Source organism: Vanellus vanellus (assembly GCF_965231255.1).
Source record: "Vanellus vanellus genome assembly, chromosome: 18".
Taxonomy (NCBI): Eukaryota; Metazoa; Chordata; class Aves; order Charadriiformes; family Charadriidae; genus Vanellus; species Vanellus vanellus.
Window position 1 is genome coordinate 2,668,044 of NC_138923.1, and position 15,215 is coordinate 2,683,258.

The 15,215-nt window shown below is 48.0% G+C and overlaps 1 protein-coding gene across 1 annotated transcript in view; it reads left to right on the top strand.

The window, feature by feature from the left end:
* Positions 1–6,446: 6,446 nt before the first annotated feature.
* CACNA1B (calcium voltage-gated channel subunit alpha1 B) overlaps positions 6,447–15,215 on the top strand; it is a gene marked incomplete at both ends in the record, with an annotated part of 308,104 nt that continues 299,335 nt past the window's right edge. The window contains 2 exons of the mRNA XM_082492464.1: positions 6,447–6,727; positions 8,937–9,042. Coding sequence (XP_082348590.1) covers positions 6,447–6,727; positions 8,937–9,042 — 387 coding nt within the window. The remainder of the gene's footprint in view (positions 6,728–8,936; positions 9,043–15,215) is intronic.

Genomic DNA, 15,215 nt, shown 5'->3' on the forward strand with positions numbered 1-15,215 from the left:
GCTTTAGTTTTAGAATATGTATTATCATGGCAACAGCCATTGTATAACTGAGGAAGAAGAGGGCTTTGCAGTGTGTTACTCTCGCTGTATAATGGAGCTCTTCAAAACCTTAGAGGATTTGGGGAATCTGGGCCCTTCTGCACCTTGTCATTGGGCATCTCAACCCAAAACTTGGCTACTGTAAACATGGACCAGTTTCCCTGTATGTTCACTTCTTTGTATTTTCCCTCTTTATGCCTCAACAACTTCTCTTGCCCATCACTGAGAAGATGACAAGCCCTTGCTCCTCAATCAATCTGTATTCAATAATAACGCTGAAAATAATCCAGGCAAAGTGTGGTTCCTTTTGCAGCATGATTTGACATGCACCTGACGCGCTGGGAGCTTTGCATAATATACAGCAGACGTCTGCAGGGGACAAGCACAGACACTGCTGGATTTATGTGGAAAGGAACCCGGGAGCAGGCTGCCTTCAACATGCGTTCACCTTTGGGCAAGCGACTGATGAATTTTCCAAACTTCCCTGACTTCCCTTTGCCAACCCATCTAGCTCCTGAGCTGGACCAGAAGAGTCCTGGTGCTCTCTCAGTTCTTTCGATGCTTCTCACTCTTGCATTTTAAGAGCGATGCTCATGCAGAGCTGAGCCTATGCATTACTGTAGTTTGTCTAAAGTCAGATTTGAAAAGGTGTTTTGACACCTAGATGTTGAGAAGCATCTAGGTAGATTTTCAGGCGAGCCTAAGCAGAAGACAGACCTGAATCTTAATGAGGATTACATGTCTAATCGGTTTTGTACCACAGAGAGATGTGTACTGAAAGACAAGCTAAGGATCACCAAATCCCCCTCTCTGGTGATCAAGTCCTCAGTTGAATAAAGGTCCACAGCAATGGAAGAGAAGGTGTGAGCTTGTTGCCTTTCCCCACTGGCTGGTCAGTTGTGGAGAGCAATGGGGTAGAAATGATCTTGGAAATACCAAGGAGAATAAAAATATGAAGCCTGATGTAAAAACAGTGAGTACTTTTTATCCATCTTCACGTTTTATCACAGTTCCCCTGCCGCAGGCACTGGGTGAGTGCAAGCAGGTTGCTTTTCCACAGAGCACACACTGTTACGGTGTCACTGGGGCTTGGACGTGGTACAGTAACGCTGGAAGTGGGACACTGGGCACCAGGCAGAAAGTTCCTTGTCTGTCTTCAACACATGGACAGCCTTGCTTCACTGTGTTCTGTGACGTTGTAGTTATCCATTGCTGCAAATTTTCTAGTGTGTTATTATTCAGACTTTGGCCCTGCTTGTGGAAGTACTTTCTGAGCTGACTGCCCGGTTATTTAGCTACCTGGGACATGAAGCAAAGATGCCAGCAGACTTAATTCGGCTAAATTCTTCCACTGTCAAGGAACAGCTGGGTTTCATGTCATGGTCCATCTACAAAGGAATTAAGTTCAAAAGAAACAGAACGAACCAGTAACCGCTCTTGGTCCCCTGGGGTTCACTCAAGGTGGAGAGGCGATGTGGAGAAGATGCAGAGATGGGACTCATGGTACCTGATTTCCCTTCCTGACCCGCCCTGTGGCTGTAAGAACTGTGCCTCAGTTTCCCTTGCCTCCATTTTGACTGTTTAGACTAAGCTCATGTAAATAGTAAGCTCAATCTGAGCTCCTGGGCTGGAAGAGCTGTGCGGTGCTGTGGACTTGCCAGGGCGTTAGCTTGGCGGTTTGTGCACCCCTTCGCGCAGAACCAAAATTGCTGTGTCAGCAGACACAACCCAGGGGCTTTGCCATCAATACTCCCAGCCCGACCCATGAGCTCTCGGGGGCAGCAGTCCTCTTACTCCGCGTTTGTGCAACAGCTAACGGTAATTGGCCCCAGCGGCTCTGGGTACGGTTTGTGTTGCAGACGGTACCACAATCGTGACATGTGCACCGGAGGAACTGTATCGTCACGAGGCCCCTCTTTCCCTTTGTTCACTCTCTTATCCTTTTGTTTGTGATAAAAGGTAACAGAGCACCTTTTGCACTGCCCTCCCCTCGCTGTCTTTCGCATAATGCCATGCTGCATCGTCTGGCAGACTCGAGCACGATCTTTAACAATTTTCTCTACCTGCGTCGCAGCAGGATTTTCCCCTAGCACAGCTGGCGCAAAAACGCAGACATGCGCGTGAGGAGAGCAGAAATCGCTGGCCGGGAACACCTCAGTAAGCTGCTTTTCTTGCCCTGGAGCTGTGGACCTTCCTGTGGGCGGGAAAGTGATATGCAGCCTGTATTGTTTGCTTATTTTTTAAAGGAAATATGCTCTCTCTTTGGCAATAGCCTAGGTTCAGAACTTCAGGATGTATGGGGTTGAAATGGCCGCTCTGTTCCTCAGCCTTGCAAATTTTGAGAAGCAAGTAACACCCTGCCTACAGCTCTCTGACCCCCCCAGGTCTCCTGGACACAAGGTGCTCCAGGAAACCTTGACCTTCCCTCTGAGCTGCTCAAGGTGTGGGCCAGGATCCAGGGGAGTCAGGAGCTGGTGGACATTCCTTCCTCTCGTAAAGGAAGAAATCTTTTACTTTCCTGCTTCTGTTTCTACAAACGTGTCCCTCCTGACTTGCTCGGTGGGGGATGACAGCCGAGGGGATGTTGGGGTTGCATCCCTGATTTTTAACCATTGTCCCTCATATTGGACACGCGCGCTCCTGTCTCTAGAGCAGAGCAAGCTGGAAGCCCACTTCCATGTGGTGCACCAAGAAACCCTCCCAGAGGCGGATCCAGACTGCGCCGGGAGTCCCGGTGAGCTGCTTTGCCGGGGCAAATAAATGGTGCCCCTAGTGCTTGCCATGATCCAAGTGGTGTCCCGGTCATCTGACACGCAAAGACCGGCAATATCGTAGTGTTTTCTCTGCCCTGTCTCACCAAGGCAGGCTTTGCCTCTCCAGATGGAAGTGCTGCTCCATTAAGCCCGGTCACCCGCCTCACGCTCAGAGCTTGGGATGGAGGTGAAAGTCCAGGGAAATGCTTGGCTGCCTGGCAAAGCTGCCGGGGGAGGAGGAAGGCTCCTTGATGAAGCCGGGACAGCCAGTGCTGGAGAGCAGTGTGATTTGCTCACCTCTTGTCTTTGGGGCTTCCAAGGAGGAGTTACTCATGACCGAATCCATTTTTAGAATTTGCCATGAAATGCTCTTTGCCCTCCTGTAGTGGTAGATTATAGATGTCTGACCTGTTTCAGTGCTCAGAATTTTTTGCTTTCTCTTAACTCCCCTGCTCTTTTCATAATCTTAAAAAGCCCAACTAAATCCTGATGCTTCCCCTCTCAAAGCTAAATAATCCTTGCAATTGCAATCTCGTTCTTGTGTTTAAGGCTTTCAGTGCTTAAGATCCGTGTGATCTTCCCTATGGTGTGGAAAAAAACGCCCAAACACCAAAACCCCTGAGCATGCAGATTGAGAAAAGGGCAAGCTGTGGTTTAATAGAACATCCCCACGACACGCTCACATCATTTCCTTTCTGTCACAAACACCCCCACCACCCCGTTTGCCTTCACTGCAGTGCTGCGGTGGGGACTGTGTTCCTGGGAGAGGCAGGGTGGTTTGGTGGCTCTGGGAGGAGAGAAGGGGATGTGGGGGTCAGAGTTTTGCCTGATTCTCAATACCATCTGATGCAAGAGACAGCACTTTTTCTTCCTTTTTTTTTTTTTTTTTTTTTTAAAACTTTTCAGGGCCGTTCTCCCCCATCTTGTTGTAAGCACGGGAGGATGTAGACATTGTAGACATGAAGATTTGCATTTCTTTTTTTCCAGATGCTGATTTCCATCAGAAGAGGTGGGGGATTATTGAAAATGGCATTTCCCCTTCTACTGGCTACTGATAAAAAGAACCAGATTTTTCCACTGAAAAACATAAGACCACAGAATATATTAGATTTAGTGACCAGAAGCAGAGAAGTGAAAAAACTTAGACAACTAAATAAATCAGCTGGCGGAAACTTGCTTTGCAGATGAAAAGATAAATTCATTATAGAAAAATTGCAGTGAGGATGAAAATGAAAATGATTTTAGGGGAAACTAGAGAGAGAAGAGTGTTCTCCTGCCCTGTTCAGCCCGTGAGCTGTGAGCTCCTGGCACCCTCCTTCTCCCTCCATAAAAATAAAGAAACTGCTTCCCTGATGACCCAGTTGTGTGGAGCAGCTCGGCAGTGCTGGGGGAGGGGGTGAAGACTCAGGAGGAAATACTCTCATTTTAGTCTCTGCCCAGGGTCTGGGCAGAGATCCTGAAGATCCTCAGGGATCCTGAGCCAGCAGGAGCTGGAGCAACCTGGTGGCAGCTAAAGCGTGAGGTCTTTCCTGAAGACTTCAGCTTCCTTCTCCAAGCAAAGTTTTTCCCGACGACTCCAGCATTCGGTTTAATCTGCAAATTATCCAAAATTGGGCGTGGGGGAAAGTCCTCTTTTATCTACCAGTCAGCCTCGCGGCCCCCCAGCACGCGCATGGGGAGGCAGCCTACAGAGTGGAGCTTCTTCTCGCTGACCTCGTCCCCAGGGCTTGCAGAAACAGGGTGGCCCTGGCCAGGTGGTTGGTGGCTGTTGCTGTGTCTGACCGTGAAGGCAGCAGGATGTATTATGCTCTTCCTCTCTTGCTGCTTCCCTCTCCGGCTCCTTGAGTTCATGCTGCTACCGACTCACCTCAGCAGCCAGTGCTGCCTCCAAGGGTATCTTCTGGCTGTGCTGCCGTGTGAGAGAGCTCTTTGGATACCAAAGCCCTGGGTAAGAAGCTGGTTTCTTCTGGAGAGTCACCCTTTGGATATTGCCAGCCCTTATTCATGCCATTTATGGATGTTGTCAGCCCTCTTGCTGTCTCCTGGAGCCAGCAGATGTTATTGCTACAGACTTGCCTAGTTGGTGGGTCGGTTTTGAACTGAGACAGCTTGGATGACTAAGGCAAAAAACACATTAGCAGAAGAGTCCAGGGTTTCCTTACTGTGGGGGAAGTAAAAATGTCCCCCTGTTGACAGCCCTGACTTCTCTGGATAGTGCCTTCTAAAAGTTAATAGTTTGTATCCCAGATTTAGCCTAAATGCAAACACATATCCTCACCAGCTACTGCAGCAAGTGTTGATGCGACGTGCTCCAGGAACAAGGAGGAGTTAGCTTTCTGACTTGTGGTGGATGGGAGCAACAGAGGGTGTTGGAATAAACAGGATTAAAGGATTTCGTCCATAAATACGGGATTAAAGGTATCCAGTGCTCTGCAGGAGTCATTCAAACCAAGGAGAAACAAAATAAGTTGTCCAGAAGGGCGCAGCTCTCTGTTTCAAGCCAGCCTGTGCACGCCCAGCCCTGCACCACCTTATCCCCATGTGCTGGTGTGGGGGTTACATCCCCCCCTCCACCCACATCTGTCCCTGCCGCGGCGATGGCCACCGGGCCCCATGGTCCCAGGGGCGGGATTGGAAATGAGTACCCCTGTTGCTCTGTGCCCCCATTTCACACTGCATAGCCCCCCCTCGCCCGTGGCCCCCAGACTTTGCCCTGCACTCCCCCCCCCTTGCCCCCAGCCTTCCCCGGGGCTCCTGAAGGCACAGCCGGGTGTGACCCAGCGCTGCCCGCGCCCCCCCGTCCGCGGCTGGGGGCACCCATGGGAGCAGCAGCTGGGCAATGCACATCTGGGCAGTGCACATCTGGGCGGTGGCGCGCAGGCGCGGGGGCCGTCTCGCCTTTCTTCCCCCCCCCCCCCCAGACGGCGGCACCCCCCGGCCGGGGCTTTGCGCGCCCGCGGAGCCCTGCGGGGAGCGAGGGGGTGGGGGGGGGAGCTCGGTCCCTCCTTCCCCACGTCCCCGGGGAGTGGCCGCGGCTCCGCCGTATTTATGGGGGTGGGCGGCGGCGGCCGGGCCGGGCCGGCTCCATCCTCCCCTCCCTCCATCCCCGCCCGCCTCCCGGTGCCGGTGACTGGAGCGGGCGGAGCCGCGGCGGCCGATTGGCTCCGGGCATCACATGCGGCGGGGCCGGGCCGGGGCCGGGGCCGGAGCCGGAGCCGGGCTGGGCTGGGCTGGGCACGGCGGAGCGCTCCCGCGGCGGGCACGGCAGCAGCGCAGCCCCTTCCCAGCCCACAGCTCCGCCGGTCACCGCGGAAGGGACCGCGCCCGCCGGCCTTTCCCCCCTTCTACACCCCGCCGCCCCGGCCATGAGGTCGGACCGGAGAGACGGCACCTGTGCGGGGAGGTGAGCGGAGCCCCGGCGCCTTCCTCCTACCCCCGGGCAGCCACAGCGGCGGGGAAGAGGAGGGTGGAGGAAGGGAAAGGGATTTTTTTTTTTTTATTTTATTATTTTTTTTAAATATATATTTTGCTGCGATCAATCCCGATCCCGCAATTGAAGCCCCCGGAGGGAGAAGTGCTGCGCGCTGTGATGCGTCTTCCTCTCGCCTCGGCTGCCAGTTTGGATTGTAGCGCCCGGCTCCGTGCACTGAGAGAATGGCTCGGTTTGGGGATGATCTGCCAACCCGCTATGGAGGTGGAGGGCCGGCCGGGGCTGGAAGAGGGAGCAGCCGACAAGGTGGCCCCCAAGCCGGCCAAAGGATGTATAAGCAGTCGATGGCTCAGAGGGCCAGGACTATGGCTCTCTACAACCCCATCCCTGTCAAACAGAACTGCTTCACAGTCAACAGATCCCTCTTCATCTTCAGTGAAGATAATGTTATACGGAAATATGCCAAGAGAATAACAGAATGGCCATATCCTTTCAGGGAGGGTGTGTGGGCATGGTGGGGAAGGTGGGGAGAGGGAGAGGGAGAGGGAGACTGGGGGAAAGCGACCCCCCATACCAGCTAAGGATGAGTGGCTGGTGCTAATGTAGACGTGCATGTGTGATCCAGTGTGTGTAATGGGTGTGTGTGACACGGATCTGTGTGTCCAACATAATGTACGGCCGTGTAGCTGGGGATCATAGGAAATTGCTTCTGTGGAAACGGCGGAGTGTGCTTTTGACTATGCCAGGGTGTGTGTGAGACATACGTGCATTTCAGTGTATATTTAGGTGTAACATATACAGTTGCATAGATTTACATTTCTTGCAATTTAAGGCAAATGCAAAGGGTTCTGTGAGATTCATGCTAATGAATCCTAATTCCTATTTCCATCTTAGAGCCTTTCAACTCTTCTGTCTCACTCTGAATAGAAGGAACACGGGATAAAAATGGTGATACCTTGGCATTAAGGCTGCAGTGATAGTAGGGATATTGATAGCCAAGGTATGTTGCAAATCCCATTAATACAATCCTTGCAGCTAGTTTTTTTTAGTACATCACCTCCTGAATACATTAGAATCAACATAAATCTTGTCACTTTGATTAGGTGTGTAGCCTAAGCTTAGGTTGTAGTAAAAAAAAAATTTAAAAATAAAAAGGAAAAGCTTTGTGGCAGAGGGAGGCAGTAAGTGGGGAGAAGGATCATCTACTGTATTGTGAAAGGGGCAGATGCTTTCTGCCTCAGAACCAGCTCCCAGGCCAAGTGAACTGCGGAGATCTTCCTCAGAAGAGGGCTTTGCTTGTAATGGTGCACACAGTGGGGGTTGTAAGCCATGAGAAAAGGGAAGCAGCATATTTGAGGTTACCAGGGAGTAGATACAGTGTATGTGTGCGTGTGTGTGTACAGGAGTGCATTACACTGGTGATCTCAAGGGAGCAGGTTGTTTTCTTTTCATTTGGTATCACACACCTATTAATCCTCAGCTAACAGCAGCAAGGCCTCTTTCCATCCTCCTAGCAACACTTCCAATTGCCACAGAGGCTAGCTCCCATTCAAGCTTCCCCAGTTTTCACTTCCTGAGGGGGCTAACAGGAAAAAAATACACCAGTAGAGTGAATGCACTTCCCTTCCCCCTGGACACACGCACACATATTCATCTTTCTGTGCCTATTATAAAATCACAGGGAGTGCTGTACTTCCTCATCCATTTCTCCTTCCCTGCATTCAAGTCTGAGTAAACAAGCTCCGAAGCTCCGGTGGCAGGCAGACCACGGCGTTTCCTGCCAGGCTAGACGCAGTCTAGCCCCCTCCCGTCTCACGGGCGACTCCGTCTGCGTCTTCCTGGCGACGTGTGGGGAGGGGGACCCCAGCGCTGCGGACCCAGCGGGTATCAGCACAGCCACCAGCCGGTCCCCGCGCCGGAACTGCGCGCCGGGGGCGGCCGGGGCAGGACGCTGTCCGCGGTGCTGACGGTGAGCTGTCCGCGGTGCTGACGGTGAGCTGTCCGCGGCGCTGAGCGGAGCTGTCCGCGGTGCTGAGAGGAGCTGTTGCCCTCCCTGGGGCCCCCGCTGCCGGCCGCGGAGCGGCTCTGCCCCGGGCTCCCCACGGCTCAGGGCTGGAGACGAAGGCGAAAGGCAAAGGGGCACCTAGTATCGGGTTTGCCTTCTTTCCCGTGGGATTGCTTCCCTCGTGCATCCCGACAGGGTGCTGATGGTTTTGCTCTCACCAGGAGCGGGCATTGCAATCTGGCAGTAATTCATGTCTTGGACCTGCGTAGAGACTCTAAATCGAACTTTTCTGGCCCATCGCTTATTTACACTATGCGCTCAAGTTAAATGACAGGGAATTTCTGAAGAACAATTCAGCAGATGGCATTCAGCTATTTGGGGACAGTTTAGCTTATCAATCTCATTTAAAAATAATAATTATTAATAGCTTTTTGTTTCCTTTGGACCTTTTACTTTTTTTGGTCCCAAATTCCTTGAGCAGCTCAGATTCTGTGTAAGTCACTAACTCTCTTAAAGAAGAGAGCAAATTTCCTATTTTTACCCCCAAAGACACCCCAAAAAGAACTGAGGAAGTCAAGGAGATTAAATGCCTTCAAAAAAGACGAGAGATCTTAGAATGCTCAACTAATGTAACTGTTTAGGTAGAAATAGGATTTGGATGAGGTTCTCCTTGTGTTGTCTAGTGTCTTCTTTAACTTCTGGTCCCCACTCCATTTGAATACATGATTTTAGCTACAATCATAGCCAACTGTATTGTGCTGGCTCTGGAACAACATTTGCCGGATGGAGACAAGACACCAATGTCAGAGAGACTGGTGAGTTGTATTCATTTATTTACATTTTTGTTTCTGGTCTAATATAATAAGCAGTCACCCACCCAGTATTGTGAGTGCTTGTACCTATTTTAAAGATCCACATGTAAACAAATGGGCATTGACCTGACGATCAGAAAAAATAACTCAGTGACAACAAGTATAACTCTAACCTCCCGATCCCATCTTCACAAGAATGCTTCATCACTCTAGCCAGCCCTGCCCAATTGCAGACCTTACAGTATGATCAGAAGAGCAGCAAACTTAGGTTGCCTGCAAACGAAGACTTAAGCTGTCTATAAAATAAGACAGGAAGGGACTGCCAAATGCTCAGAATTATCTGCAGAATCAAATTAACTTCTGTGATATTTTCTCAGGAAGTGGTAGAACAGAGTAACCTTTTAGGTTCGTATGTCTTTCAGCTATCTTCCTGCTACAGCATATATCAAGGAACCTACAAAGCAAACTTTGGGTTTAGATGATTACACTCCCCTTCCAAATAAAGAAACCAACTTACAGAGGAAAATAATTTACCCACAGGCTTTATGGTAATAAGCCCAATTACCTTATTTAAAAAGAAAATAAAAGGATAGTTTCAAAATCATTCTTCTATTTATCACCACTATAGGAAAAATGGGTAATATTTGGTTTGATTTTTCTCCTGCTGTTAATGACCTGGAACATCTTTCATGCCTAAATGCATTAATCCCGGTGCATGTTCAAAAGGATGAATAAATATGGATCCATATGTGTTTTGCATGTAGATATTAAATTATGCAAACAAAGATAATATTAGGCTTGGTGCCAAAAGCTAGAGCCACTGAATGCTGGTTGCTACAGTTTCCAAGGTTGGTCCATAGCAGTGGGCAAGTCCCACAATCTCATTCTTCAGAGTCAGGGAAAGGTGTATAAGCGATAGATCTAGAGAGAGAGCTTCAGGGTCAGCTAGTTGACACTCTGTTTGGAAATGTATCCACTGATGCTGACTGCCCACCTACATTTGTGTTTTTGTCTCTTTCCCTTTGAATTATTTCTACTTAAAAAGAGATGAGGAAAAAATTAAGAACATGCATGTGTGTTGATCTCTCTGCCATTAAACATGTCTTTATATGTTTTGGGATCGGCTAGCAAGGCAAGCCGGGGTTTGTGAGCAAAGGGTAATGATTGAGCTGGGGAAATGCCTTCCATAGTTATGGACATATGGATTAGTGAAGGGAAAAAGTAGTTTTGTGGATGTTCTGGCTTGGTAACCCCTTGGTGATATGTTATTTTAAGCAGCACTAGGTATGGTTAGCACATTGGTTTTATGTTCCTCTATGACCCTAGATTTTTAAGGGGATCCTAAAGGCTTCTTATCAGTCATTTTCCCCATTGTATTTATTCCATTTTACAGCACCCAGTACTGCGCACGCACCTTCAGTTCCTGCCCAAACCATTCCAATGAGGGGCACTGACATTACCACTGCATAGTGTAAGACAACTGACTGAGTTAAGTGCACAGTCTCCACCTTGCTGGCTCTGCTTCAGTAACAAAGGAAGAATTAACCCCTGGCTTTTGTCCCAAACACCATTGTGCAGCATTGTCTTTGTTCCAGATATTCTGAAGCCATTTTAAATACAGCACATTTGTAACTCTGAAGTATAAAGGGGTTTATCATAGAATAACACTGAGAATCTTTAGAAGTCATGAAATATTTTCTATTTTCAACATATGCTGGAAAGATTAGGCATTGTGAATAAGAAAAACTGCCTTCTGGTTTTCAAAGTGAAACCTCTTTAGAATGCTCCTGCCGCTTCCACAAACTGTAAGTTGTTCATTGAAAATGTTACAAAGCCGTGCTAAACCAGAGTGGGCGAACATTCCCATACATTTACAGGTTTGCTGAGCCAAATTATAAGTCCATGCAGAACAGCAGGTGCTTTATTGCTGTCTTTGGCAGGAATGGAATTGGTCTTTTTTTGGTGAATGATTTATGGATACTCTTTTCCTTCTCCTGGGTTCATTAAAATCTCCAAATTGGAGTGAGGGCTCATCACTGAAGAGTTAATCAGATCTTAAGGATATAAGATGCACATCACAATTCTCTTATGACTGGGAGATGTAGGCAAAGTTGCTGAAGGAAACCCAAAGTTGCCCAGATACTTTGTGCCACAGATACAAAGACAAAAATCTTAAGATTTTTTATTTGTTAAAGCTGAGAAAAAGAGGAGTCCATACAAAAAAATTCATGATTTTTCTCTTCTAATAAAAATTTTCTTCTATGTATCTCCCCAGAGACCCAAGATATGAACCTGTGGTGCAATCTCACTTGGCTGTTTTCTGTGCTCATGCTACTTGTCAAGCAAGGTTAATTAAGCATATGGGAAGAGCAAGTAACGCCTCAGTATATGCAATATTTCAAGAACTGGAAGGGCTAAGTTATGAGTAATCTTTCTCTGTCCATTTTCTGTATATAGTTTATAGCAGAGAAAAGCATTACGGGGCTCTAGGATGGAAATCCTGGTCAAAACCAGGGCTCTGAAAAAACACCAGTCTGGTGGTCAAAGCATTTAGTGGTGAACTGGAGCATCGGCTTCAAGTCCTTGCTCTTCATACAAGAGGAATAAGCTCACTCTTCCACTAGCAGCATAATGACCTGTCCCCTAGGCTCTGCCTGCTCTGAGCTGGGAGTCTCACATGCTTTGGCTGCTGGAAGCGTTTACTTCACATCAGTAATCATCCATTGGAACAGAGATGCTACAAACTTGGTACTGTCCATCTCAGTTGAGTGCCTTAGCCAATAGATTGTAGAGTCAGTCTCTTGCTGTCCCAATAAATATTGCATTGTTTGTACACGCTGGAGCGATGCCAACTGAAAAGATGCTGAGGGAGTTGTACTGAGTGGCCCAGAGCCTGGTAGTGAGAGCTCCAAATGTGGGAATGTGAGCTTCACATCTGAGTCCTGAATGGCCTTGCAGATAGATGCCTTGCTCACGGTGCTCTTGGCTGTCCAGGCTGAGGCACGCTTACTCTCTCCCTGTTTTCTTCCTAATTTCTCAGTTTTTCATGAGAAACTTCAGTAGACCATAGATTTGTCCTAGCCTGACAGAGCTCAGAACTTGCGGGACAGGAAACCTATTTTCTGCCCCGCTCTGGGGCTTACCCTGTGTGAAGCCACCAGTGGGTCTGTAAGATGCTCAGCTGCATGCCACTGTAGGGCTCTGAGCGTTTGGCTCCCCTGGGTGTTTTTGATGTGAGGACAGAATATAACTTTTCGCAGATATTCAGCATGACAGCTCTTGCACTTTACTAATGGATTTAATTCTTTATCCTATCCACAGGCACTTTGTGCAGTCATATGCGAGCTGTTCATATTAACCTTCGCATGAACAAAGCCTTACACAGCCAAACCTATCAAGGCTGTCACATCCAAAGGCCAAGGAAAGACACTAGGATGTGGACTAGGAATAGTAATGGCTTTCCAGACTCAGAAGTTGTTTCTGATCTGAAACATATTGATTAAATGTGTGTTTGGCCCAGTCTCAAGCTTTGCTGTGTCCACAGCAAACAACCTGCTGGCACAGCTCTGGCTGCTGCCCAAATTCTCCACCCTCCTTCCAAGCACGCTCACTGATACTCATTATCACCCTCTTTCCCACTCTTGAACCCAAGCAGCAGCACAGCCTCCTGTCTGAAGGGGGCTGCAGGAAGCCCTGGCAGCAGGATTTCTGAGCCGACAGCAGCGCCATTTCAGTGCTGCACGGGGCATGTCAGCAGCAGGCACCACTACCTAATGAAGAATAAATTTTATTTTTCATCCTGTTGTTACTGCCTTGATTCTTAGGCTAAATTAGTGTAAATTTAGACAAGCTTTAGAAAAGACGCTTTTTCTGGCCCTTCTTATTTCCCCGGCTACTCATGGCCAACTCTATAGATGAGTTTTTATTTGTAATAAATACTCAAGCCCATCTGTGAGCCTTCCTGCTTCCCTAGAAGATGACAAGAACTTCTTTGACCCACTTCCTAAGAGCTCTGTGTAGTCCTAGCTTTGGGAAGAGCATATTCTGTCAAACCCTTGAGTACCTGAAGCCTGGCTCTTTACAGCTGGCAGCTGTGATCGCAAGGCACCTGACCTAGATTGAGCAAACGACTGGTAACAGAGTAGATATAAGACTTCCAGAAAGTGAGGGAGTAATGAGGAGGAGTGTATGTAGGGAAAGGTATGTTTTTTTTTTTTTTTCTTGTTTGGGGTTTTTTTGGTTGTTTTTTTTTTTATGTGTGTTAGGAGAGCTATTTTTAGAGGTGTGCTAGTAGTTGTGGGATGGAAATCCAGGATGGTCCACGAGGCCTTTGCTTGCAAAGATTTTGTATACTTGTTGAACTAGAAGGTGTCGGGTTGAAAAGCAAGCAGCCCAGGCTGTTAGAGTCCTCCTGTGTGCATAAGGGAAAGCAGAGGAGCAGTAAGGATTTTCTGAAATCACATATGATGATTTCTGACTCTCTCTTCCTTCTTCCCTGTTTTCTGTACTGGGTTGGACTCCTGGGATGCTCCTAGCTCTTGCTGCAAGAGAAACTGCTGGAAGAAGACTCTTATTGTAGGATTTCTGTTGAAGGTCATAAAAGGTCTGATGGCCTTGGCTTGTTTCTGTTTCTCTGTGAGTAAATAGCAGTGAGATGGGTAGCTGGAGTTTCTCAGCGATAGCTTCTGTATCCTCTGAGCAGTGTCAGGGAGGTCCTGTGGAGGGGCAGAGGGCTTGGAGGTGCTGCCATTTGTGGAATCAGCTTCTTGGCTGGAGAAGTTAGTTTTGGTTTGTTTCCCCCCCCCCTCCCATTTCAGCCAAAGACCTGCAGTGTGAAGTTACTGAACAAAATTGGTTCTGTTTTACCTCAAACCAGGACAGCTCAACAGTCACCCGCTCTGTTTTGCTGTCTGGGCAGTCAGTATGTGTGTGATCTGCAGGTGACTGGTCATCTTGTTTGGCTATAGGGGAATGGGAGGTGGAGTTGCTGGGGCTGTCAGGTTAGGAAAGGCAGAGGGGAGCAGAGATGATATAGGGTGAAAGATGAAGTACATGGGGGAGCTGGGGTCACTCAGATGTGTAGGGATATGGGTTGCTGCTTTGTAGGAAACAAAAATTGAATTCAGCTACTGGTGGAAAAGCCTGTCCAGAAGCAGTAATTTCCAACAGCTTGGAGGCATCTCCAGTGATTAGTGCTTTGCAGTTGACTTGAGTATATGTTGATGTGCTAAGCGCGTAAGCCTCTTTGGGAGGGGTATGCTGTTATATTGGTCTTCTAGGTGTTACAAACCTGGCTTTCTGTAACAAGCACTATGCCCAAAGTGTGGGTCTGTGTGCCAGTGCTGGGTCAGAGTCGTGCAAGAGTTGCCATGCTCGTAAAATAGATTCTTGTGTCAAAACTGCTTCCTTCTTTGTTCTGTGGCCGCAAGACTTGATGTTCATGTTCTTTCTGTATAAGAGAACTAAAATCCCCTTTTGTCATTAGTAGAATTGCAAAATGTAAACAACTGTGCATCAAACAGCAGATCAACTCTTTGGCTTCTTATAGTCAGAAATGCCAAAGCTACTGGAACAAAGATTTCTAATCTCTTAATTTGGGAGTTTGTTTCCTTTTGGGTAGGGCTGCTTTACTTTCATTGACTTCAGCTGAAATCAGAGATCTAAGGCACATTTGGAAATTGGTTACAGGTGCCAAAGCTAATTAACTTGTTCTTGAAATTGATGCCCATTGCTTTCATCTCTTGCTTTGTTCCCATTTCTTGCCTGCATCTTCCTTCCAAATGTGAGTGCTTCCATTTGGCATTGAATTTGTGTTGAAACTCTTATCAATAAGGTATAATACTGAGGGATCTGGTGCCATAGATGGAAAAAAAATGGTTTAGTGAAACTGTGGAGGCTAAGCCTGCTTTTTCTCTCTAGTGAGTTAGGACATGAAGCTGTGATCCCATGCTATGCTTTAGTCTGTACCACGGGCACGAGACACAAACTTTACTGCTTCTGCTGTTAACAGAAGGGAATGGGGATTTCTTCCTGAATCAGCTGCACAGTGAAAGGAAAACAAATGAGAGTGCAGCTGTGGAAGTTGAGAAAATGGAGGAGAAAGAGTGAAGGAAGAACTGACAGAGTAAATGATAAATAAATAATTTCCTGCTGGTGTTTGCAAGCTCACTGTGCTG